The sequence below is a fragment of the Apteryx rowi genome, unplaced genomic scaffold (assembly GCF_003343035.1).
Source record: "Apteryx rowi isolate R43461 unplaced genomic scaffold, aptRow1 scaffold_17, whole genome shotgun sequence".
NCBI lineage: Eukaryota > Metazoa > Chordata > Aves > Apterygiformes > Apterygidae > Apteryx > Apteryx rowi.
In genome coordinates, this window is record NW_020447974.1 from 3,900,008 (window position 1) to 3,926,664 (window position 26,657).

General features: G+C 42.1%; 2 protein-coding genes across 3 annotated transcripts in view; one reads left to right on the forward strand and one right to left on the reverse strand.

Annotated features, from left to right (window-relative positions):
• The window catches only part of SH3GL3 (SH3 domain containing GRB2 like 3, endophilin A3), a 52,037-nt gene extending 45,424 nt beyond the window's left edge, over positions 1 to 6,613 (forward strand). For both annotated transcript variants that reach the window (XM_026060626.1, XM_026060627.1), the window contains exons 8-9: positions 258 to 385; positions 5,812 to 6,613. In XM_026060626.1, coding sequence (XP_025916411.1) covers positions 258 to 385; positions 5,812 to 6,017 — 334 coding nt within the window. In that variant the 3' untranslated portion in view covers positions 6,018 to 6,613. The remainder of the gene's footprint in view (positions 1 to 257; positions 386 to 5,811) is intronic.
• A 7,484-nt stretch (positions 6,614 to 14,097) lies between these two features.
• On the reverse strand, positions 14,098 to 26,417 carry LOC112963502 (lamin-L(III)-like). The gene is made up of 11 exons (XM_026060625.1): positions 26,041 to 26,417; positions 21,732 to 21,888; positions 20,574 to 20,699; positions 19,459 to 19,629; positions 17,986 to 18,111; positions 17,646 to 17,866; positions 16,524 to 16,752; positions 15,502 to 15,609; positions 14,499 to 14,612; positions 14,281 to 14,391; positions 14,098 to 14,139 (listed from the first exon to the last, which is right to left on the reverse strand). Exons 1-11 carry the CDS (start codon positions 26,415 to 26,417, stop codon positions 14,098 to 14,100), a joined length of 1,782 nt encoding a protein of 593 aa, XP_025916410.1.
• Positions 26,418 to 26,657: the final 240 nt, after the last annotated feature.

Here is a 26,657-nt window from a genome sequence, read left to right on the forward strand (position 1 = left end):
CAGCGCTTCTTAAAGTCAGGCTGTTAAGCTTTATCCCTCTGTCAACAGGACCACAGCATTAAGTGAGACAGGGACTTGCTGAAATTTAAATGTTGCATTGGAATTGAGCAGCTTTTTGTGAATAAATTACAACCTCCCCAAAACAACAGAAAGCTTTTCCCCACCTTTCAAATGCCAAAGCACTGCACCTGAGTAAGAAACGCCATTACTGTGTGTTCCTTCAAGTAAATCTCTTGCTGCTCTTCTCTGTGTTGCAGAATAAATGTAGCATCTAGTCGGCCTAAACGTGAATTTAAGCCAAAGCCTGTAATAACTACAACCCTGGAAATTGGTGATAATCAGCAGCACAATGGGATTGCTTATAGTTCTTCAATAAAACCATCAGGTAAGCCTGTGGCTGCAAAATTAATGTGTTGATAGATGCTTTGCTGGATTGTTGCTTGTACCAGGGGAATGATGGACCTGTGAGGGATCAGTATCCAAGTATTTGTGTCCAGTTTGTTTCTTGACTTTGGAAATGGACTCTCAGAGCAGGATTCCTCTCCTCTGTCTTTTGCCATCTGAAATTTAGGTGCAGAGCTCAGCTTGACCTCTTAGCTTCTCTGTATAGCCACCGAGGGTGGAGGGAAGAGAGGGAAGGGTGCTTGCAGAAAGCAGTTTATTTCTTCCAAAGAGACGTGCCTAAGGTGGGTGGGACAGATCACCTTCTGGGGTATCTCCAGATGCTAATTTCACTCCACGGTCTATGAGACCGTAAATGATTAGCTCAGGATCTTAATTTTTGGATGTGTAAAATTCAGAGAGATGACTCCCACCTTTACTAATTTTATTTGCTTTGGTAAAATATTTATAAGGAAAAATGCAGGGAACAACATAGACTTTTATGCCCTTTAATGCTCATTAATGTCCCTTTAGATCCGTAGAGTATGCAACAAAGCGTCTGCATTTTTGAGCTCAAGTACTCTGGTATCCGCTGGCTTGGGGCAGAATCYCTTGTTGGGGATAGGCCCTGACTCCACAAAAAACCCTCAGCAGTTGAAAGCCCTTGAAAGTTGTGTGAATGGTAATAATGAGTAAGGTTACTACTCACTGAAATAGTTTTTCATCGTCTCACAAATAAAATAATTTTTTCCATCTCCTTCAAGCCTACAGTGTGTGATGAGAGAAGACCGATAACAAAACACAAAAGACAACAGTCAGCAAAGAAAAGAGCATGAAAAAGACACTTTTTTCATAATCAGTATTTGTAAGGAAAATAGAGGGAAGGCAAAGAGCCAAAGATTCCCTTCGCCACTTGGCATGAGATCTAGGAGCTTCTTCTGATGCTTTTTCTGTTTTTTTTTCCCTTGTTTTTTTTCCTCACTCCCTCCCCCACTGTCTGTAGTTTCCTCTTCCCTCCCATTTTGTTCCGTTTTAAAGATAGTTGGGAGAGAAATGAGAGCGCTAAAGGCAAGAGAACGAAGCTTAGTCTGGAGCTTGGTGCTCCTTCCAGCATCTCTTTCAGCTGCATTCTGCTCACARGATGTGGATATTAAACAGTCTGCACTAAAGGGGACTTGCAGCAGTTCTCATGAACTAAAATTGAATGAATGAACTAAAAAATAAACAGCCACTGCTCATTGAGGTGGGAAAGGAGCGAGCCACTTCCATTCATTGTTTCTAGTCACAGATTATTGCATCAGCTGCTTCCCTATCAGTAAACAGTAGGTTTTCGCTTATTGTTTGGCTCAGTCAGTGCCATCAGAACGGAGGAGAAGGCAACCCAACCATGAGAGAGATGAAGAGGAGGATGTGGAAATATTTGACAGCTCTTGCTATGCTTAGTGTTGTTAATAACATCAAAAAGATATATGTTGTATTTAGCCCTTCTATACATAGATTTTTTTTTTTTTTTCTCCTGAAGAAGCTAGTGCAGTGGGTGCTCTTACCACTCCAGAGGGGACAATCATCAGCTAAATCCTTGCTCATTCTCTTCTTCCTTTTCCTGTTCCATAYTGGAAGGTTATCCATATGGATTTCTGTGGAGTTACAGTGGGGTGAATATGCCCTGCTTGTAAATGGGGGAACCTTTCTGTTCCTGTTTAAAATCAGAATCATGGAACAGTTTTGATTTATGATCTGTGATTTAGAAATATGAACCAGGTGGCTCTAAGCAAAAAGTTGCTAAGTCTCCTTCTCTGGAGATATTCAAAAGCTGTCTGGACACGATCCTGTACAATGTGCTCTAGGTGACCCTTCTTGAGCAGGGGGTTGGACTAGATGATCTCCAGAGGTCCCTTCCAACCTCAACCATTCTGTGATTCTGTGAAATGTTTTAAGGTCCCCATCTGATAGAGGGATAGCACCATGATCACCCTCTTTTTTTTCATTCAGAAAACTAACCTTTTCATCCTACCCAAACAAGCACTTTGATGCTTAATTTCYCTAGTTTGCACATTGGTCCTATCAAAATTTACGCCTTTAATTTCCCTGATAGTGTCACTCAAAGTAGGTAGTATCTTAGGCTTCAGTGAAGCCACAGAAATCAACAGRACAGTTCAAAGTGAGCCGTGATGCATTCAGCACAGCTACAGCAGTCCAGTTCTTAGAGTGTTGAAATGGCTTTTCCTGCATTTTGCTGTAGCTTTCTAAGTAAAGCATCAGCTCCTTGGAGCAGAAATGGTATTTTGCTTTATACAGTTCCTAACACATGGGGATTATTTACTACTAATGACTTGCACACATTTGCAGGGCTAGATTCACAGAAACATCATTTTAATGGCCTGAATTATTTAGCTCCTTTGATTAAACACAGATAACAAATCTGTGTTTTTGTTCTAATTCATTGCCAGTCTCATTAATCAGCTGAATCTGGGAGCATCATCTGGCTCATTTAGATCTCTTTAAAGGCTGTGTCACGTCATGCTTTTCATTCGTTTTGTTTGTTGGGGTTTGACTAGGAAATGATAGTTGGGTCTGGTTGCCGCGTGTTGGAATTTAACATGAGCATCTAAGTGTATACAGACGTGAGCTGTGAGAGAGGCCTAGACTAGTCATGTTAGCAAGCCTCTGGTTTGTGATTATGAAAGTCTAATTTTGCTACTGCATGTGCACATCATGGTGCAGAAGACAGAGGAGATGCAGGTACAGATGGTTCCTTTTGAAAAAGCTTGCATTGAATGGCCTCTGCTTTCAGTCCTGTTGTGCTCCAGGATCACAGCCAGCCTCTTGCTTAACCTGGTTTTGGGGTGTTTTTTCAGTTTGTGCTGTCYGAGTGTGAGTGGTCTAGAGACAAGTCATCACTGACAGTGTGACAGTTCAGCTCCCGAATTGCTGCAATTAAGGAGGTGGGCACCGTGTCATAGATTAACATAACCCCTGTCTGCAGAGAAAAAGGGTGCCATTTCTTTAGCTGCTTAAATCTCTGCAACAGTGGAAGATGTGCAAGTACTTAATGGAGAGGAGGAGGCTGGAGTCCTGTGGCCAACGCTGTGATGTTAACCAGCGCGTGGTGCAGCCCATCCACCGGTGCTGCCCTGTTACGTGCGAGGGGGAGGCTTCGTCTCCTTGGATCGTACAGTAGCGGTGCTGCCGGGCTCTAATGAAGACTTTGACCCTACAGCCTGCAGTGAGACTGCTTGTGCTGGCTGTGACCGTTATTTTAAGATCTATCCAGGCTGCCAGACATTTCTTTTCAGTTCTTTGGAGCTTAAAATGAACCAAACGTGATCCACCTCTTATCAGGTACCTTGCTGTCAGAAACTAACTGGTTTGCAGTAATAAATTAGCCCCGCCAGGGCAGCTGGTGGGAGCGAGGAGCTCTGTCAATTATTCAGAGCACTGCCTTCTGCTGTTGACTCTTCCAGGGAGCTGGTACCATGTCCACCCTGGCAAAGACTCTGAAAATAAAGCAGCTATTTCTGAAGATAGTCTATTGATTTTTGCCAGAAAACTGTGGCTCAGCTGCTTTTCCCTGCTTGGACTGTTTCAGCAAGAACATGTCCAGAGCCAAGCTCTCACCTGTGCCACCGTTCAGTCTGTTCTCGTAGTGTTCTGTCATTACCTCCTGCCATCCCCAGGCAGGGGCCTTTTTAATAGTTTACTTTCTTGCACATTACCGTGATTAGCATGTTAAAAGCAGTGTGACATGCATCTTTCACATCTTTCACAATACTCCTGTATTGTATTAGCAGTGGTGTGCAGATTTTCTCAGAGATAAATTAGTCTTTAAGCTGACTGCATGACTAGCATGTGCGATAGCTTGGAGAGATAGCCAAGATTAGAATATTTGAGAATTGTTGCAATGTTGCAAATAAGGCAACCAGAATAATTTAGTATTAAAGAGGTTTATTAACTGCTTTAATGTTAAGTACTGCATTGTTCAAGAGTTCTTTGTCTTGCTATATGCATTTTACTACTGTTTACATGGGAGCAGCATGAAATCTTTTCTCCTCTACTTCCTTTATGAATATATTCAAATTACTTGACTTTTACTTGGATATGCTTGGATATATTTTTTTAAAACATGTCATGGCTGAACTTCAGTTGAACTTCTGGCTAGTCCTTGCCCACAGAACTGAGCTTTACAGTTTGAACATTAGATTACTTTTTTTTTTAAGAATAATTTACTATTCATAAATAGAATGAATGAATATGATAGTATGTAGGTATCCATAGTATAAATCCAGGCCAATTAACCACCGATTCATGAGAATATCTTTAAAAAAAAAAAAAAAAAAAAAGGACTGCATTTACAATGTTAACTTCTTTTGCTAATGGAGATCTTTGTACTTAATTTTCATGTATATAATCTATTTTTCCTATAAATATATGTCCTTGTGACTGTGTGCATATGGTACCATTAATATTTACAAACAGCAGCTTGGAATGAAGATCTCTATAGTAGACCTTGAGCAAACAGGGTAAGTCGCAACAAAAGCCAGATACTGCAGCAGAGGGGCTGCTGTTCGTTTTCCTCTGTAAGACAGTTTGACAGGCACCGTCGTTCCTAGCATCGCCTTTGCTTTAGCTCGGAGGAAGGCGCGTACAGCCCAGGCACNCTTTAGCTCGGAGGAAGGCGCGTACAGCCCAGGCACTGTCGTTCCTAGCATTGCCTTTGCTTTAGCTCGGAGGAAGGCGCGTACAGCCCAGGCACTGTCGTTCCTAGCATTGCCTTTGCTTTAGCTCGGAGGAAGGCGCGTGCAGCCCAGGCTCTGGACGCATGAACCTGGGGAGAGGTGACCTGGAGGTGACTGTGGTCGCTCAGGCGAGGCTGGGGCAACCTCGCGCTCCAGTTTGCTGGGAAGCCCCGTCCAGGCGCTGCCTGCCGGCTGGCAGCACATGCTCATAGGGCTGAGTCTGAGCCCCTGCTCTCTGGTAGGTGTTYGTGCAGTCAGTGTGCTGCAGGGCAATTTTTGAAATGAGTGCTCGTCATCTTGCTGGTCGATTCTGCAATTTCACCACCTCCTCCCCTTCAGCTTCCTCTGCCCCCTGCTCCAAAGCGACCGCAGGGTGAGCCTGACAACCGTGATTGCTCCAACTGTGCTTTGCTTATCCTTTCCAAAGGGAATGCAACTAGGAATCAAAATCTAGTAGCATCTGCATTTAAGGGAGAAACAGAATTACACTTTTAATTAATTACCCCAAATGTTATATTTATACATAGAAGGACCGGATGTTAATGAGTGAAAGCAATGCAAAAATTGTCAGGAAAAGAGACGAGGGTACCTTCGTGACAGCAGGGCTACCGTTTTGACCCATCGTTTTGATGCTTATTGGCTGGTGTGGTGCTTTGAAGCTCTTTTAATATTTTCTTTTCTGTCACTGGGGCAGGTTCTTCAATGCATATGGACCAGCCTTGCTGCCAAGCTCTGTATGACTTTGAGCCAGAAAATGAAGGCGAGCTTGGGTTTAAGGAAGGGGACATCATTACTTTGACCAATCAGATTGATGAGAATTGGTATGAAGGGATGTTAAACGGAGAGTCTGGCTTCTTCCCCATTAATTATGTTGAAGTGATGGTACCCTTGCCTCAGTGATTGTGTCATTAAAGCTGTGAACATGATTTCATGACTGAAATGGATTCACAAGTGTTCTATCCGTGTGGCATTCTGTGAAAGCCTTGCTATTTGACTGACTTACTGACTTTTGTATGCGTCTTTTTAAAATGTATTTATTTTGTATTCCAAAAAATTTTACCTTCCCTGTCTCCATCAACCTGCAAAAAAACCCATACCCAGTTTTTTTGCTTTGTGCCTTGAAGATCACTGTATGAAGTGTTTACTGGTAGCTCACTGTTGCTCCAAAAATGCATTTCCTTGCTATTATTGTATGTGGATTTTTTTTTTTAATCTTTGGCTGCAATGATTTTACTATTGAAAACCATTTTTAAAAATAATGTAAGTGAAGCTAACTGTAACCAGTTCCTAAGTTACTGATGTCCTTGAGCTTTTCTCATTTATCACACTGTAATTTATTGTGAACAAGTTAATCCATGTTTCAAATTGTACGTTGACAAAAGGCAAAGTGGTKGTTGTCAATATTATGATGTTGTTGTACTAAGTACAAGTTCTCAGAATTGAAAATTCCTATAATTTACTGACCAAACTTAATAAATATTTCTGTGGGAAAAGAACAGTGGTTGCTGCTTCTGTTCCTATAGTTCTGGCAGTTGTTTTTGAGCTGGAGGTCACTTTTTCTGCTAGATAGATCAGTTTTCAGCAAAGAAAACAATGCTACATTAAAAATGGAGGAATAAAGCCAAACTATTAGTTTTATGACCCCTCAAACCATTGGAATTTTAATAATCTTGCTTTCTCCCCACTGATTGCATAGTGTTCATAATGTCTGTTAACATTTTCTTATAGCAGAAGGATAAGAGCGGAAAAAAACATTTGAACTAAAAGCGCAAGCTGGTCCTAGCTCTGCAGAGTTTCTATTAGATAAATGGGTGAGTATCACTGGTGATTGATTGCTGCAAACAAATGAAAAGTCAATACACTTTTCTTTTTTTTTTGAAAGGGATGGAGAAGAAGAAGGAAGAGGAGAAGAGAATAGGTGGAAAGAAAGATGCAAATGCCATAGCTAAAGAAAGACATGCAAGAAAGTGCCTCAAAGACAGACAGAGACTCAGGCTTCTTAAGTACTATCAAAATGAAGATAAAATTCATTTGTTTTTGTTAGCTTTCTCCTGCTTTGCTCAGTAAAAATGGACATAGTAACAACTAAAAAATTCAGCAGCCCCAGAGGAACATGTGCTCTTTTGTCAATTATTCTCTGGATAAGACAGAAGATAGTGAGAAAGGAACTGAGCACTTCGTGGGCAAACTGGCTTGAATCTAGCTTCAAGCATCAAGCTTTACTGGGTTCTGTAGCCCAAGACAGGCAGCCTTCCCTAGGGAAGGTGCAGTTACTTTTGCATGGAGGAAGCATAAATAGCCCCTAACTGGCTGTCAAAACTCAGGTTTCCCAATTTACTTTATCTCTGGGCCAGAGTGCTAGGCTGTCTCCTGCTTGCACAGTGGTCACAGGAGAAGCAGACGGTTGTTCTTTGCAGCTTTGCCTACAGCCTGGTAATTAGGACAACAGGAGCTCTGAATTTGGATCTGCTCATGCAAAGAAAGAAATTTATAAGACCTTTTCCAGCCTTAGAGGTGAGTACCTAGTAATTATTAGAGCAGCAGTATAGAAGGCAACTTGTCCTGACCAAGTTTTTGAATGAAACTAGCTGTGATGTTCTGAATACAAAGGGTGCATGGCAATTTTCAAAAGGTTTAAGCATTTGGGATTCACAGTCTGTTATGTAACTGCTAAACTACTCAGCTTAAGAGATTCTGAACTCATTAGCTTTTGGGTAGGGGCAGCAGCATGACTATATGCTTAAGCATGCRTATCTTCTGGGGGTGGGAAAAAAATGTACCACCAGGCAATAAGTAAATCTGTTGTGAACCACAGCTGGGCACCTAATTGTTGCTTAAGTAAATAAGCAGTATCTAGGGAAGAGGAAAGAAAACAGTCACCATAAGTAATGGCTTGGGTTTCTGAAGCTGGCAACAAAATTCTTTGTAGAACTGCCTTTCATTGACTATCCCTTTCAGTTAAGAGTAGGGTAAGAAGAAATCTAGGTACAGAAAAAGCACAGTCACATATTAAATCGCATGAAATAAATAGCAACACAAATTAAATGGCTTCCAGTTTGGTACACTGCAGTGATATATTAATGAATTTGTTAGGATTATCATGTACTCTGTGCAATGGATTACTAGGAATATAAGCAGTGAAAGAGAGGCAGACTATCATTAACCAATGCTTGCTGCATCTTTGACAAGACAGACAGTAAAAAAAGCTGCCTGTTTAAACAGCACTAGCATTTTGTTTCATCTCAGACCTTTGAAACAGTGTTCTGCCACTTCCCTGGTGGGTGCTAAGACATTTGGTTTTTCCTTTTGAACTTTTTTTCATCTTTATCAGAGAGGTCCATCTTACATTCCCATAGCAGGCAAGAAAACAGACACTGAGATCTCATCTACTTGGCCAGAATTCCCTAGAGGAGAGACTTTATGTATATAAATACATTATTTTATATACACACACACCACATACATACACAAAAACTACTTAAATTCTCCTTACACTTGGCACTAGACAGCTGGCCATTTAGTAAAGAGGTTTTGATCAGCTGCAATACATGTCTCATCTAACAGAAACAGCTATGGAAAAGAAGTGAGCTAGAGGTAAAAAGTCAGAAGATAGATAGCTATACTGTTATTGAATGGGATAACATAGAGTTCAGAGGAAGCCAACCATCCTTTGATTTGCTGCTCAGAGAACAACATGCACAGTAARACCCATTGCAAGCATCAGAAAAGTTCTTTAATTTGTTTTTAAGGTTGGGTGCTAAGAAGTTTCATAAACTTCTACAAGAAGTAGATGTCATTTCCTAGGCTGTTGGTGGGGTTGCCAAATAACATTCTGCAGCAGCTATTTCATATTAAAACCATTGCAGTAGTTCAAACCTCATTCACTAGTTTGTCACTGCACATCATCCTTCCCTTATGTTCCAAAGAGAAATCTGATCTAAAATATGAAGGACTCCTCCTACATCCTGTTCATTACAATTCAGCTTTATTAGCTATGTAAACAGGGCAGCTTGGTCTATTGCTGAAGGTTTCTTCAATCTGCAGGAAGTCTTTCCCGGATGTGCCAGTTGTATTGCTTCAAAGTCTTCTGAGCCACTTTGCTAATACCAATAAGTAACAGGAATTATTACCAATAAGTAATTTTGATTGTTTTTAAACTTGCAAATATTAAAGTCCAAGACTGGTTATATACACAAAAAATATCTTTAATAGTAAAAAAAAGTTTAACAGATCAAGATAAATGTAGCAAGGTTATAGCAGCATCTATTTAAATTTAGGCCATAAGGTACAACAAGAATTCAGATCTGCTAAAACGCAAGTGTTCAGTCAGCATTTGGTTGCCATCTCTTAAAACTTCAATTATTAAATAGCTTAATTWAAGTGAATTCAAGCCAGTGTAAGGAAAGTCTCACATTAAGAACTGCATTCTAACACAGAACAGATCTTAAATTCAGTTGTTTTATAACAGTGAAGACTTTGGCGAGGCAGAGAAGGTCAGAAACAATTCCAGTATTTGAAGAGGTCTCACATTCTTAAAGAGAAGTGGCTATTTCTTCACCATACAACAACCAGGTAGGCCTTTCTTGGGGGGTGGGGGGGGATAATGGTGGTAGAATAATGACTGTGAAGGATGACTGCCTGTTTCCAAGGGTTAGATATGCCTCTGTGTGGCCAGCAAAGCCATTAAAGTTACAGTAAGTTACCTACTGGCCAAGAGACAGTATTCCCCATCTGTCTGGTTAGATGTACACCAAGCAATACTGCAGACTGCACTTCCCCTTATTTATGTCAGGTATTTAGTACACAGGAACTTTAAGAGCAGGTATTTTTGATGCATCTTTTATTACAGTTGATGCTTTCTAGCTCTGCTCTTTGTTTCAGCATGTTTCTTCTATCCCCTTAAGAGGCTGGCTTGTTGGCACCATTCAAACAGAGTGCTAATATTGTTAGTTATAGTACCTTAGCTGCTGGAATGAGATACTCCCCCCCAACACACATTTATAGGATACAGCTGTCCAAGTTAAGGTTCCAACAAATTGGAAGTAAAAGCTGTGCTGTACTATATCTAGAAATATCAAATACTGAAGTCTCTAGATTTCCAGCTGCTAGAACACAAACAGTACATTTAATAAAAAGCAAGTAAAAAACATTTTACAAGTTGCTTTTAATTTTAAAATTTTAAACACTAGAAAGTTCTCTAACAAGTGATCTAGACCAGTTTCATATTTCAATATCAGGATCCGAGCAGGAAACATTTCAGACACTCRCACCCTTCAGGATAATGCTTTTCCCCAGCCAAGTTCAGACTTGCTGAAGGTGCAAGCTAAGGTGTAATCTGGRCCATGTAGTTTCCTACTCAGGCTTGAAACAGAAATTGCCTTCTGAGAAACCCAATGTCAGATTATTCAGAAAGCTGGGCAGCCTCATGCTCAGTCTTAAGTATTTATCATCATTTTGGGACACACATCTAACATTAAGTATTGTAAACTGTATGCTCTCCTGTGTTTCAACAGGTCATGGAAACTAGATCCCTATGTTCTAATTTAGRGCAAAAAATTTTGCAAGGAGTTGTACTTCACTGCTCTTTAAATGGTTGAATCCAAGACAGGGTCCAGTGTCAGATGGTAGGAAGTTTCACATTATGGACAACACTTCTTACACATGTCAGATGGGAGATGTGAATTCCAAGTTTCAGATATTGCAGAGGATACCAGGACACATGTAGTCCAARATGTCATGTGGGCTGAGATGCATTTAGATGATCATCACCTTGTCTTCATTACATGATAGAACAGCTAGGGTCCTCATTTTGCTGCAGAAGTAAAACACCAAGGCATTAACTACCATGCATACAAGCTTAGCATGTTATTGCAGTGCAAGCTGGTTAAAGAGAGGATAGTTTACCTACTCAATCTTCTTATAATTTGTTGTCTTACAGTATTCTGTAGATTTAGTTATTAATAAAGCAAAACAGGTTTAAGAGAGGCAGGATACTACCAACTATACTAAAGGGTACAGGGGAGATGGAAAAGGAGAAAAAACTTTCAGAATTTGAGTCCATGCAATACATGAGCCATTTCCTTCTTAACGAAAGGCTATCAAGCTATCAGTACCTCACTTCTGAGGCTTCAAAACTTTTCTGGCATGCAGATTCATGCTACCTCAGATTCATGCTAGCCCTTGCAAGAAGTGAACTGTTTTTGACTGAGTTGCCATCATTTCTGTATTACTGGTGTGGCAGAAGCATATAGGGAGTAATAACAACAGGAATTTGACTGAAATTCAGCAGAGGAAAGGAAGGACATTAACATTTCTGAGTGGGAGTATTAGAATGGATTCTTACCATAAGTGGCTCACAACTGTGTTGTAAAGCTGCTGATAAAACAGACTAAAAATGTAAACCCTCCCCCAATCACTCTAGCTTTCCATCAGTGATTGCAGAACAAGCCTTGTTGTTAATAAATTCAAATAAAGAACCTTTAAGAAATTGGAGAAGAGGCCTTATTCTGAACATGAGAAAGCTCTTCACTACTAAGTCTTTTTATAAGCCTAAAGCTTCTGCTGGTATCCCAGCCCTTGTGGTGTGTGCTGTGCACTGTGAGCCTGGAGCCCAGAACAGCATCACACAGCCTTACTCGTTAGCCTATTAATGAAGAGTCTCACCTTCCTTCAGTGTTACTGGAATGTTACAAAAGTGTGCATGTGATCAGGAAGCTTCCATGAGCACCCTTTAAACCAGCTGGCATTCTAATAATAGACACTTCCCCAGGTTTTCTAGGGGGCGAAAAAGGCAGGGACAAGGAAGGAACCAAGCAGCAGACAGTAACTGCCCCTTCTGAGGTACATCATTTTCTTCAGCAAGACAGTACTCCAAGGTACTTCTAGTTAAATTTTCAAAGTTATATTATGAAAAATACATAGGAAATAATGGTGGCTTTAAGACTTGCTGCATTAAGATACCAGTCCTCCTTGTAACTGTGTAGGATCATATTTGGGAAGAGCTGTGGTAGCTCTACAAACTATCAGCAGGAGGGACGGAACRAGGTTTTAGCCAGGCACCCCTTGCACTTGGTGCCTTCGGTCTGCACTAGTGGGGGAAGCATGGGGCTATTTTAAGTCAGAAACAAACCAGCCCAAGAGTCAAGTACAGTAATTACTGAACAAGTCTTACTAGAGTAGGCTGAAGTATTAAATGAATCAGAACTAAGGTCTTCAGTTGATAATTGGTCTTCTAGCCTGTCTCATTCCAATAATGCTCAATTTCCCTTCCTCAGGAATAATGTGAATGACAAGATTAGGTCTGATCGTACAGTAATTCAGGACTGCAAGCTAGCAATTACAGTCAGGTCAGGAGTCCCCTCCCCTAAAACTGTCTTGTTTGAGCTTTAAAGCTACTGAATCCCAGAACGTGATGGGAGTCAACTGCCAGTTTCCAGAGTTTTCCTTTCACATTGCTGTGCAGCAGCAGAAATAAAGTTTTGCAAGTGCTCACTTGACAGCAAGTCATTGCTAGAGAATGACTATGTCTTCAGCTCAAGTGCTTTAACCCTAGTTTTATTTACTAAACTGGAATAATTTTTTWAAAAAATTTGTTATGCTCAGAGCCCACAACGTAGTTCAACTTAGTATTGAAGACATCACCTTTCAGACTAATAAGCTGATCAGCCAAGTGCATCTGAAAATGGGCAGTCATTCTAAAAAGACATTTGTGCTCTTCTTACGGTTTAGTATAATTTTTCCCCTGCAAGTACTCTGTAGATAGACACTCGACTGCAGAGTACATGCAGTTAAGAGCTCATATTTTGTTATCTTATTTCCAAATGAATGCAGCTTCCCTCCTCCCCCCCCTCCCTTTTGGGAGGGAGGGAAGCAGAAAGCATGGAGGTGGTGAATGCATACCTCCATTATCCCCTTTATGGTGATTTAAGCATCTAAATTCCTTATACCTGCAGTGAGGTAATGACATATTTGCACTTCGCAGAGGTTCTTGTACAAGATGATCACACAAACTAGATTTGTTACTGACTGTTGGCTTCATGTTTAGAAATCTAGCTTTTTCTCAAAGTGTTCAGTTATGATTTAAAGCCCTCATATTAGCTCTATTTTAGAATACTTAAGCAGTTAAAGATACCTGACTATTAGTATATCAAAGTGCACTAGAAGCATTCAAGATAGAAGTTCAGAATTGTAATAATCTGTCAAAAGCTATTTGGAGGGGCTACTGAGAGTCTTTCAAAGAGACATTGCAACATGTAAGTTGTAGCCAAAGGGGTATAGGTATAATTCAACCAAAATATGCCTGTTCTATTTAAGTTTGTCAATTCTATTAGCATGACCTGCATCTGTGCTACAGTTCCACTTGAAAAGTATTGAAGGGAGTATTTAAGAGTGAAGCAAGGCTGAGATGCTTATTTCGCTGTGCAAATTAAAAAAAATTTCTGGAAGTGAGCTTGCACTGAAGTGCCTCAAACTCATGTTTGAGTTTCAGAAGTACTTATGCAATCAATACACCCAGAACTTTGATTTCAGTCTTTTCATATTTTTGAATGGAAATATTAGCTTTCTTCAGTATGAATTTAGGTTATTTTAAGAGCAAGTCAGGGACACTGAGTCCCTGACTCCATTTCACAAAGATAGTATTTTATTTCCAGTTAGTGTTTGCACTCCTTTCTAGGGATAACAGATTATAAGCTTATTCATGCTCAGACACAGGTTTAGATGGAACAGACATTAAAGCTAGTACTCTTCAATGTTTATTTTAGTAATAAGAGACCAAACAGTTAATGCTGCTATTTGATCATATTCAACCGCTAGAGAATAAACAAGACATCAATTCTAGTTCTGATGCAAAGCCATGCAAACTACATTCTACATGGGACAAGAGACTGCAGCACTACTAATGGCACAAGTTTTCTACAAGACTACAAGCACAATTCTCTCACTGATCTCACCTGCTTTAGGATGCTCACAGGAATCACTATCATGAAACCAAACAACATTTCTTTTTTCTTCTTCTTTTGGTCTGACATCAAGAAAAATGGTAAGAGTTGTAGGATATGGATAGTACTTAGGGAATTTTTCGTGTAGTAATGTAATAATGTAGTAATGACAAGAAATTAAATAATTCTGTTGATAGCATGTATTTAAACTTTGGGGAGCTTACCTGAGAYGGAAACTCCATTTCACTTCCAGTTATTTCTTCCTCATACTCATCATCTTGTTCGCCACTTTCCTCTCCTCTGGGTACATGCATTATCTTCCTCTCTGCCAGTTCCTAGAATACAGCTGAGTCACCACCAAGATCCTCTCACCCCCTCAAGATTTAAGCACATCCAGAAAGTTTAGTATTAGGAAGTCGTAGCTAGTTACTACTTCACTTACCTCACCATCATCTGTGATGAGTGTAACACCAATGGTGTCCCCTGTTCCCCAAGACTGAGACTTCCAAACCAGATCACTAGGACCTGGGCTTACACCAGCATCTGCACCCCAGATCTGCAGAGAGATATAAATAATGAGCTTCTTAAGAACCTTATTCATAGCTAGATTAGGATTCACTGTTGTGTGCACCTCCCAAGCACTCCCAGAGCTGTCCAGTATTGTAAATTGAACCACTTTGCTCCATGGCAGGATCTGTGCTTCTTTTTAGGACTAATCAAGAAACTGGCAGTGCTTTCAGCTTAAGACTGTAGAACATTAGTGCAGAAAAAGCTGTTAACAGCTTCTACCTGATTAAGAGGTAACCTTGCTTGGACATACATACCACTTGGGTCACAGAGCAAAACCATGGTTATAGACTTACTCATGGCAACAACTTGTGTAGTCAAGATGGCCTTCTCTAACCTGGAGTCACTACCAGACCTCTTGAGTAAGCTTGTGATAGTTTGGAGTACAGAGTTTAGAGTTAGGCTTTTTGAACACTTATCTAGACCTACTTAGAGTAAGTTTTTTTACAGCTAATGTTTAGCTTAATGCCACTAACTGAGCCCAGCATTGTTGGGCTGTAGTAGACTAGAGATGCTAGCAATAGGGAAAGTCTTTGCACAGCTTGTATCAAGTTACAGGAGCATGGGGAGCTGTAACAGTAAACTAAAGAGTTTGATTTTGTTCACAATAAGAGCATGTCCCAGTCTCAGGAATCCAAGTTCTCCAAGACTTACTCTTATAAAGAAAAATTTAATTGGCATTTCAGGTCAAGTTGTTGCAAGGATTTTCCTGTCTCCCTCTCCACATAAAGATTTTTGGTTCTCTGGGCACTTACAATACCAAGAAAGTTTAAGAGACATTAATATAGCTTTTCTTGTTACACAAACTGAGTATCTCTATTGTCATCCAAGGTAACAAAAACAGAGCTCTGAATAAATTTTACAAAGCTGCTACCTACTGTAATTATTTGGCCTGCCTGAAGAGTGAACCGTGAAGGGAATCTATATGTTGCATCAGACACACTTCCAAGCCGTCGTCTCAACACCCATCCATGCAGTGGTTGATCCTACGGGATAAGAAGTTTCTCAGCATTACAGGCCAACACCATACCATAGAAGAGCAAGGTTCTTTCTAGATTCAAGGGTCATTTAATCCCACTCCTGTAGCATAAAGGAGTCTGACCAATTTTGAGGCTGCCTTCAAGTTTCCAGTAAAGCCTCCCTATGACCTCTGCCAGTACTTCCTTATGGTTAATCTTACTATCTGTCCCACAAGTTTAGGCACATCTGTCCTTGCCTTCTGTTGGGATATCATGATGTTCTTACCAAGAAGATTCTGATAAATGAAGTTGGTTATGCTCATCCACAAGTTGAGCCTAAACATGCATGAAGTGGCAGGTGAAGGTTTAAAGTGTGTCAGGCTGAAGTAGTGAAGCTACCAGCCACAGGTTCTGAAGCTTTTAAAAATTAATTCTAATAATTCAGGACTTGCAGATTAAACTATTTGAAGAATTACCTAATCAGTCAAAGAAACCTTCTTTGTATGGGTTAGATACTGCCAGTCCTATTCAACCTTTTAGCTGTTCTAATCACCTCTAAGTAGTAAGAAGCTGTCATTATCCAATTTACTAAGCACATTATGTAGTTCATCAAGGAAGAAGTACTTCGGATAGTGCTAGACTGAATCTGGTGAGAAATAACTGAAGACTTCTGCATCACAGAAGCCAATGCAACTCCCCTGAAGGCACCTCTCAGACAGCCCCGTGAATAAAACCCCTGCAGTATCCAAATCAGTTTACATACTCTCCCCTTGACAGGAGTCAGGTTAGCTGAAGAGAAGGCCCATTCAGTATTTAGTTTGGCAGTTCTTTCCTCATCTTTTCATTTTTCCCAGCCCCCATCTCTCACTAAGCCACAAGTCCGTTCACAAGGAGTCATACTTCACAGTGAAGGGAATGCAGCCTTGAATGAGTAGGAGTACCTCATCAGAGTTGTTTTTAAGCCTGACAAATTTCCCCTCAGTATCAATTTCTTCAATAGATACATTTCCAGAAGATGAAGCATGCTGAACAGTCTTAAATCCAGTACTACGCCCTCTCATTTTGGATTCTTTCATTTTCCTTTTTTTTCCATGCAGAAACCGGCGCCCTTGACTTGTTGTTGCTTGAGTTGCAGTGCCACGTGAAGATGGACTAGGTGAGAGCTTTAGCCTAGAAGGAAGTCAGATAAGCAGATATTCAAGTGAAAGTTTTTTTCTCACTCCTCTCCTCCCAGGAGAGCCAAGCCTAACAGCTTCTTATATCCCAGCTTTCCATAAAGTCCTGAACGTAAGATTTTATTTTTACTGGCAAGAGCAACTTAGTAAGTAGCTTGTTAAGTTTGGAAGACAGCCTCAGACCTAGAGTTCAGAGCAAGCTTATGCCCGTAAGAAATGATTCCCAACTGCAAGAAGTATTCATTTAAAGTCTCTATGGATATGCACTTTAGTGAAARTAGTTTAAGTTCCTGACCTTTCTTAGCATGTAGTGAGAGTTCATGTTGTTCTCACTAAGCAGTGTATGGATAGTTGGAGTTGATACAACTTCATTTCATTCATGTGTGCAGCCTTTAATGCTGAAGTTCCACAATTGCTAAGTGGACTTCTCAGCTAGCCAGGCACAGATTAAAACGTGTGCAGAATGACTACCTCTAAAAGCAGTTTTTTGTGTTTTTTTTTTTTTAAACATTCATTACCCCATGCAAATGGCATCAGCACCTAAGTCTGAGGGACAAGGGGAAMAGAAGGGCCATTTTATATCTCTAGGATGTAGCATGAAGCTTTGAGAAAGTTTAAATATGATTCCAGGGAGGGATGTCTAATGGAGCTTTGAGCCTTTGGTTGGGTTTATGAGTTATTTGATCTTCCTCTTACTACATTGTTAAGGGGGTGTGGGGTATAAAGCATAATCTATTGTAGATGGTTTTTAGGAACTAAATTATGGTACTAATAACACACAATCACATTTACTTCTTGCCTTCTCCCCATTCTGAAGCATATGCAGTTAGTTAGTACAGAGGTCTTAGATGAAGCAAGTCTTCATATGAGGATCTTGTCATATCCTACCTCTGCTCCTCTCCTTCCAGCATTTTTCGGTAAGCATTTATTTCCAGATCTAGAGCCAGTTTCACATCTAAGAGATGCTCATATTCTTCCAACTGTGCTTGTACCTGCTGCTGGGCTTGTGCCATTTCTTTCTCTTTTTCTGCCATACGTCTTCGATGGAGATCACGATCATAATCCAGTGTCTCCTGTAGCTCCCTTATTCTGTTCTCCAAAGCAGTGTTCTAAAATTAAAGGGGAAAAATTCAATTAAAGAATAACTGAAGATTAGAGAGAAGAGCCCAATACTTTGAACTAGCTATCTAAAGTAAAATAATATTAAGTATATAAACGTAGATAGTACCTGGCTTTGATACTGATTAACTTGGGACGTCAGAGTATCAACTCTCAGCTTTGTTTCCATTAGTTCCTCTCGAGCAGCATTGGCAAAGTCACTATTCCTTGCTGCAGACAGCTGGGCATTCTCCATCTATGGATAAGTCACTGTTAGTAATGAGTTACTTATGACCTTGTATCTTAAATAGGGAGGGAAAACTAAGTGATTTCCAGCTGTGTTACATCTGGAAATAGTTACATTTTACTTAACTGCACAGATACCAATAAACTCCAGGTCAAAAGATTTTTCATTGCTTTTCAGGGGGGTTTACATGATTTTGATATCATGTCAGCAATAATCAGGTAATTAAAGGTGTTGGATTAGGATATTTCAATTACAGATGCATAAAGACTTTGTACAGATATGAAGTAAATGGATTTTCCAGAAGAACAATAGAGAATAAGGTAGGAAGCTGCTTGTCAAAGCATGAGACTATATGATATTAGTTGTGCTCATCCAAGTATTATTCTTCCCCAATAGTTCTAAACAGTTTGTCTGCAACACTAAGCAACACTAACCTATTTCTAGAGCAAGTTGAGATTTTCCAAGAAAGGAGATAAAACAAGCACCCAAATAAAGTAGACGGTCATGCTAATACAAAAGGCAGTCACAGAAGGTCCAGCAGAAACCTGGGCACAAGTGTCAGAAGGAATTTACTAAGTTGGAGACCAGAGAGAGCCAGGAAAAACAAGACAAAATTAAGACATCTACTTGATAAGAAAAGCAGCARATCATATGATTCTGCACTGAATATTAAGGCAGGCTTAAGATACCAATACTGTGCACTGCAACCAGCCCAGAGACCTCTGGAATCTTAATTACAAGAGTATAAGCCTGAAGCCTTTTGTCTGAATGTAAGGCTAATGCTAGGAAAAAGTGCCAGAGCAGTTCCAGGAGAGAGATACCATCACACTATGTCCATAGCCACCCTCTGCCTTATTCAGTACAACTGCAAAGTAACATTTSCATCCATATATTTGAAAATGCCCTTCAGCAACTGTAAGAATACTTTAATGTATTTTAGTACAATTATAATCAGATCAACTTTTATTCAGTAATACTGTAGTTGCTTAATACTAACATAGCACACCTTGGACCTAAATTTGTCAGGCTTGTATTCAGATTTATCAGTAGTTTGAATTACAATCAATTTTGTTACATTAGTCATCCCTAACTCTGCTCCCCAAGGGAATCATATTTATGCTTAAATCAGTTTTATTTGTGACTATACGTGTTTGTGGACAGCAAGTTTAATTGCCAAATATTTGACACTATTCTGAGATTCCACAATAGCTGTTGAGTTGATTACCCTTCACATTATGCCAAGAAGTTTTGCACTGAAAGCAAGGACTCCACTCAGCTATTTATGCTAGTGTGAATTTAATCATGTCAAAGTGCAGAGCTTAAATTTTGTTTTATTGGCATCTTCTGCAGACTCACTTTTGCACTGAATGTTCGTTCCAGCTCCTCTTTGTATCCTTGAATTTGTTCTTCATGCTGTTTTCTGAGCCCCTGCAGAGCATCCGAGAGCTTACTCTCAAATTCTCTCTGACGGCCGGATTCTATTTCTGCTATCCTGCTCTCATGGACTCTTTTTGTCTCTTTGAGCTCCTAGGAGAAGAACAAGTTTCTCAGAAAATAAGCAAGCCACCGCAGCTCAGTTTGACACCGTGGGCTTACTTTAACAGCTTAGCAAGTCATTCAACACTGAAGCAGATTTGTCATCAAGTACATGGTAATTCATCTTTATTCACAGAATTTAGACACTTGTCCATTAGGTCACCTACTTCCATCTAGGCATGCTGGGTTGTTTGGCTTATCAGAGCAATGTTGGCAGTGAGGAAACTACTAAACGCAGTAGTTTGCATCTAGTTTGGAGACTAATCCTTTGAACTAGATTGATTTCTTAACTTTTCTTCCAGTTAGAAGACATGCATGTAGACTTCAGTTTCTTTAAGAACTGTTGCTTTACCTATTCTTATTTTACTCAAGAAATAAGAGCAAGCTGGGTTAAAAATTCAGATTCTCTATCATTTAAACCACACATGCTTTGGGATTCATTCCAGTCAGAAGGAAGTTGGTTTACATTTACATGATATTTAGTTCTATGCTATGTACTGACTTTTCACAAAGTTCACTAGACAGCTTTGATAAGTATTAAGGAAGTAGGGAACATGAATTGCTTATTAGAAGAGATTCAACTTCTTTGATTATTTTAGGCTTCTAGCAAACACCTGGAATCATTTAATTTCAACTGTAATATTTGCACTTTCAGTTACACAAAATAGTATATTGGGATTGTAGTTACCTTCAGAAGTGCAGCCTGAGAAAATTATCTCATATTCCAGATACCTATTGGTACTATGCCAGTTAACATGAGGTTGTGCACTTTCTTGAAGTCTTCCTAGTTAGGTGGTTTTTATTGGTTGGTGGACTGTCATAGGTTGACTCAGCTAGTTACCTTTTTAAGGATAAAGCACATGTAACATTGCTTTTAAGGGCATCCAGGGGTCATTGACACCTACAAGAATCCTTGTTAATAAGCTAAAACATACATCTTCATGAAGGCGCTTCTGGAATGTCATTTGCTCTTGCAAAGTTTTCATTTGATTTTCCAGATCCACTCTCCTCAACATTTCACTGTGGAGATGCTTTTTGGTATCATCCAGTGAGAGCTTCAGCTGGAAGAGATTGACATCAGGGTAACTGAAATTAAGAGATGCTTTTCCAAATTAAGGCAGCCAACTTAATACAGATCATTTAACTTCATTCCTACAGCAATCAAAATACACTCTTAAGTTGGTTATTCTACTGCTTAAGTTCCTGATTCATTGGAACTTAACATGTTTGCAACAGAAAGAATCCTGTTTAATTGTATGTAGAGCAGATTTTTCAGAGGGTAAGTATATGAATCCCACAGTCGCACCAGCTAAGTTTTACTACTGTTTTATTTCAAACCCAGGAAGTAGACCTCAGATAAATCAATTGCACCATCCATATACATTCCTCCCCTTCACAATATGAAGGGTTTTAAACTTCTGCTTAAATTCCAATGTCATTTATTTGATATTTAGCAAGTGATATCCCCCAAATATAGCCTTACTATATTGGCAAGCTATTAGACACTTCCAATATGGGAGTGTGCTATTTTAATGATACAAGGCTTTAGTTCTCATCCTGGAAATCTTGAACTAGCCTGTTCAATGATCACATTAAAGCATCAGGATAATACATTTCTAAGAGTCTAGCTGTTGTGAWACACTTTGCTAGAGTAGCAACTCAAGCAATCAGAGTTCATTTCAGTAGCACAAGGGTCCATTAAAAAATAGTAGTGAGAAGTTATATTCTACCAAGATTTAAGCATAGTGAAGCAGCATCCATCAAATGCTCCATTTAGTGACATGCTAGAGAGGGGGGCTACTACAGGGGCTGTAGCAATTCAACACATTTCAACTTGATTTACCCTTAGAACAAGAAAAATTACATACTATGGTCATGGAATAAAATTAAAGGTACTTGCAACAGGACATTTTAATGAACCAATTATCAGTATCATTTGCTTTCACCAAGACTCAGTAGGTCCTCTTTTGCCCACCTGTAGTGGTCATAGAAAACAGCCTCTGCCTCCTTTTAAACACCGATTAACTAATTTGGAAAAGCAAGCAAACCTTCAGGACCAAAAGCAAAGCTGAAATTGTAGGAGCAAGTCTTACAGTGACTACTTGATCCTTCAGTTCTCGGAGGTCGTTCTCCAAGCTTCGCTTCTCGCTCAGAGCTGTTGCCAGGTCGGCTTCCTTGGCGTTCAGCTGAGCATCGAGGTCCCGCACGCGAGCCTGTGCCAGGCTTAAATCAGCTTCTTTCTTTGAATTCCTACAAGTGAAAGTTTTACACTCAGTCACAACTGGCAAGGCAGGAACTTAAAAAAAAAAAAGCACACACATATTTACCATTACAGGGGGATCTGTGGTAGAACTGAAGCAGAAGAAAGAGGGAGACATTTGTGGTGAGAATACAGGGTGGCCTCTAAGAAAGAAATCAGGCAGAGCCCTCAGACAAGCATCATTTTTCAAAACAAAGACATGGGGAAGTTTTGCGCCAGCTCGCAGCTCACTTTGCTTGGATCCTACACCTGGTCACCGTGCCGTTGCCGGCGACACTGACGGCCGGCAGGAGTGGGCAGGGAGGCAGGCCCAGGCCAGGGCTCCAGCGGGGCGCCGAGCTGCCTTCGGAGCGGGGCGCAGCTCGCCAGAGCGACCCGCCTCCGCTGGGGCAGCACCGAGGCGCAGACACCCCCTCGCAGCACTGCCGCCACGGCCCCGGGGGCCCTGTCACCCAGCGGCGGGGAGAGGCCGTGGACCACCACGGGCCCAGCGGCGGGGTGCCCTGCTCCCTGCCGTGCCGGTGTACGCGGGGTGAGGCGGCCCCTCACCGGGGTTCCTCCTGCGCTGCCCCCTCAGCTGAGGGGTGGGTGCTCTGCCCACCGCGCGGGAGGAGTTTTGGTCCCCGGAGGGCACCGTCCTGCCCTGTGGAGGAAAATGGTGGTTTTCCTCCCGCTGGCCTTTGCCAACACCCCGTCACCGAGCCTCTGGCACCGACTGGACGGCCAAGGYGGTTCGAGGAGCCGGTTCCACTCGGCGCCTTAGACAGGGCTGGGCCCCGCAGCGAGCTCCTGCCTCAGAGAAAGGGGTGATAATCGCCAGCCGCTCTAATTCCGTATCCTTGCAGTTGTCTGGCCTACAACCGGAGTCTGACTTCCTGCGCAAAACTCAAATCTGAGACTGTAAAGAATAACGCTTTCAATTTATTTTAGCAAAAATCTGCTCTGCCAAGCGGCTAGGTTGTGATAATTCGTACAATGAGTTTTCCAGTTGATAACTGAGCAGAGCAGTTGGAGGGAGTCCAAAGTCACTCTACAGGAGCGATCGGCTCTAGAAAGCCTGGACAGCAAGGAAAGACTGGAAAAAAGTCAGGGTTGTTTAGTCTAGAGAAGAGAAAAGTGACAGGAGACATAACTGTCTCTACATACATAAAAGACCGCAGCAGAGAGGCAGGGAATCTCTTTTCCATATCTGTTGTGGAAGAGACAGGAAGTTGCAGGCTTAAATTGCAGGGAGGGATATTTGGGTTAGATGTTAGGGAGAGGAAACGAATGGTAGCTCAACACCGAAGCAGGTTGCCTGGGGATGTTCTGGAATCTCCATCATCGGGAATTCAGGAGTGGTTACACAGATGTCTGCTAGGAGGACGCAGGTACGCTCAGTCCTAATGCAGGCCTGGGGGAGAGGGGCTAGATGAGGTTCTCTCTCCAGCCCGGCTTTTTCAAGACATTTGCGGACTGTCTCCATACTTTGTGACTATGATGTACTAATAGCTATACTAGCAAAAAAATTTAGTAGTTTACTCAGATTCTAGAAAAAAAGTACTTTTACTGGGGGTAATGATGACGAACAAGATAACACTGTAGATTTTACACCATTTACAGATTTCTTTATTTTCTGGATATTAATTCCACCTTCCTCTTGGGATCTCTGCTACCACCAATTGTGAGTATTACCTGGTTATGATAATAATTGTATAATAATACTACCTATTGATAAGATTAATAGTTTCATTTTACAATCTAATTTTTTATTCCACAATCACCTAAACATGTGCAAGAATGACATTCCGTGAGCATCTGTGTTTAACTAGGGGTTGGTGGTTCATTTTACTCTGATGCAGGCCTCTGACAGCCAGCTTCAGGTTTCTTGGATTCTTTCCTGACAAATATTTTCAGAAAACTTAGGCAAAGCATTTCATCTTTAATAATAGCAATTTAACAAAGCCTGGCTTTGACAAGAGTGTTTACTACCCTTTTAAACCAAGTTTAGGGTTCAGGCCAGCACTTTGCATTATTATGCAACAAGTAGTGACAGTACTCCAAACTTGCATATGCTGACTTTCAAATCTGTGCAAGCCAGTCCAGAACTAAACCTGGCTTATTGGCTCTCAGCCATTTGTGATAATAGCTTTCAGACATACCCTGGAACATGCTAATTAGTATGTTCCAGGGTATGTGTCTCATACCTTGCTTGACCTGGAAAATTTGAATTCAAGAAACTTTTTAACCAAAAGTCAGATATGTTCAAATAAACTCCCGTTTGTCAAGACTGCAGAATATTAACAGCACTTACAGAATTCATTCTTACAGCTTTGACTTACTACAGCACATACTTCAGGTTCAAAACGCACATCTACAGCCATTGGTGCACAAGGAAACCAATCCTGTCTCTCTACTGTGCTGCTGTACTTGCTTTGACCTTCCTCAGGCTCTAAGCTCAAACAACTGATATGCTTATCCACAACTCCTGCTTCCCAAACATCTTTGGCCTACTTCCAGTTACCACTGTTTAAGAAATAAAAACAAAATAGCTGAAATGCAAGCACGTTTCATTGTTGCTGAAACTTTAAGTCTCTTTACTAAAGTGATCAGTAAGAGCCAATCGTTAATGCTGTTGGGAAAGTTATCTGGTGACATTCCATCCTATAAGAGTTCCAGGTTATTTAAAGGGTTTATATAAAGGGCATGATACCCTCAAAGTAGTTTGTTCCAAGTCATCTGAGACATTTGCAGTTAGACAGCCCAGATACATATACTCATTAACATTAGGACTCCAGTCTAGTCCTTTCAGAAAGCAGCATACACTTTGTATCATTTCCCATAGGCTATAAAGTTAGCCACTTTAAGACCTAGTTACTTTAAAGAAGTTAGATCAGTCCAGAGGATTACACACCTGCCAAGCCTAAAGCTCTATAAACAAAGCCACTGAGTTATACAAACACAGAGAGCAGCAGAAAAATTCCTGAGCTGGCATCAGCCTTCTCACTGGCCAATCAAGTGGCTGGTTAGATTTATGAAACAGACCTATGACCCAAAATCTGCCATGAATGAGGCAAGTCCAAGGCATTTTAAGCAGCTGAAAACAGAAGCTTAGAGTAAAAACAAGTTTTACCCTCAAGTAGAAGAGCTACTGAAGTCCTACTGAATCTATGCGGATACAGCATTTGCCGCATTTGCCCCATACTGTGAAGGGTCAGAAAAAGCTGGTACCTAATTCTATGTTAGAGAGCTTATAGCAGAATTTAGGGGGCCTATTAGCATCCAAATTATGCATCTGTAAGTGGTTTAGAAGTAAATAGGGCAGTACAGAGAGGTGGCACTACTAGTTGTTTCACATATTCACAAAGGAAACATGTTGCAAGTGGACACTTCTCCTCTTTCAAGGAGTTTTGACTGCACTTATGTTGGGCCACCTCCTTTTTCCAGGCCTTGGGAGACCAGATGACAAGGAGACACCAGGCACAGAATCTGCAACTTGAAAGAAAGTCAAGCCTGAAACAGCAGGCAGTTCATCCCAGTAGCATTTAAATCCTATCTGAAGCTGGAAAAGCCACTAGGACGAGTCCTGTGCAGTACCAGCCTGGGCCAGGTAAGAGTCAGTCATGCTACACTGCTTACAGGACAAGCTCCTTTGCTTAGTCCCCTCTAGGCAATGCCTGAGCTAATAAGCCCCTAAGAGATGTTAGCTGACTCCATACTGAAACTCTTTTTCCCATCCCTGTAACTTTCTAAATGCTTTCCAGCATAGCAGCTTCTCAGGTGTTTAGGGACACAGGTGTGGTGGCAATCCCAGTCAGCCAGGCATTCATGCAACACTGCACTCCCTTCGCAAGGTCTCCCACCACCACAGGCCCTGGGGGAGCCCCGTGCCCATCATGGGGGGCTCTACAGCCGCCTCCTTCAGCCCGGTGGCACTAGAGCGGGCGCTCAGAGCAGCAGCCCCGGTTCCATGGCCCACGCCGATTCCTCCCGACCTGAGGCGCCCCAAGCCCCCCGGGGCACACCACCACCACCACCACCCGGCCACCCTGCAGCTGCCGCCCCAGCGCCCGGGGCGGGCTGCGGGCAGCCGGCCGCCTCCGGCCCCAGCGCTGCCTGCGCCGCCGGGCCGCGCAGGAGCGGCGGCGGGGCCGGGCACCGACCTGCCGTGCAGCTGCCGGTGCTCCTCGCCGATCTTGCCCAGCTCCACCTGCAGCGCGGCCCGCTCGATGGCGATGTCGTCCAGCGCCCGGCGGGCGTCGGCCAGCTCCGCCTCGTAGCGGAGCCGCAGGCTGCCCAGCTCCCGGCCGCTGCCCGCCTCCTGCTCGGCCAGCCGCTGCTGCAGCGCCGCCTTGTCGGCCTCCAGCGCCCGCACCCGCTCGATGTAGGCGGCCAGGCGGTCGTTGAGCTGCCGCAGCTCCTCCTTCTCCTGCAGCCGGCTCAGCCGCGTCGGGCTCAGCGGCGAGGCGGCGGCGGCGGCGGCGGCGCGGCCCAGGGAGCGGCCCCCGCCCGCCGGCGTGGAGGACAGAGCCGTGGCCATGGCAGCTCGGGCTCCGCTGCCGCCACCGGGCCGGCACCAGCCCCGGCACCGCCCCGCGCAAGGCGCCCGGGCGGCCCCGCCGCCGCCCGGTATAAATAGCCGCCAGCTGCCGCCCGCCCCGGCCGCTTAAAGGGCTCGGGCGGGGGGCACCGCCGGCGGCTCCTTTAACGACAAACAAAAAAGCATCTTTTTTCGCTCTGGTTTTGCACATGATCGCTGCTGCAGCGCATCCCCCCGCGC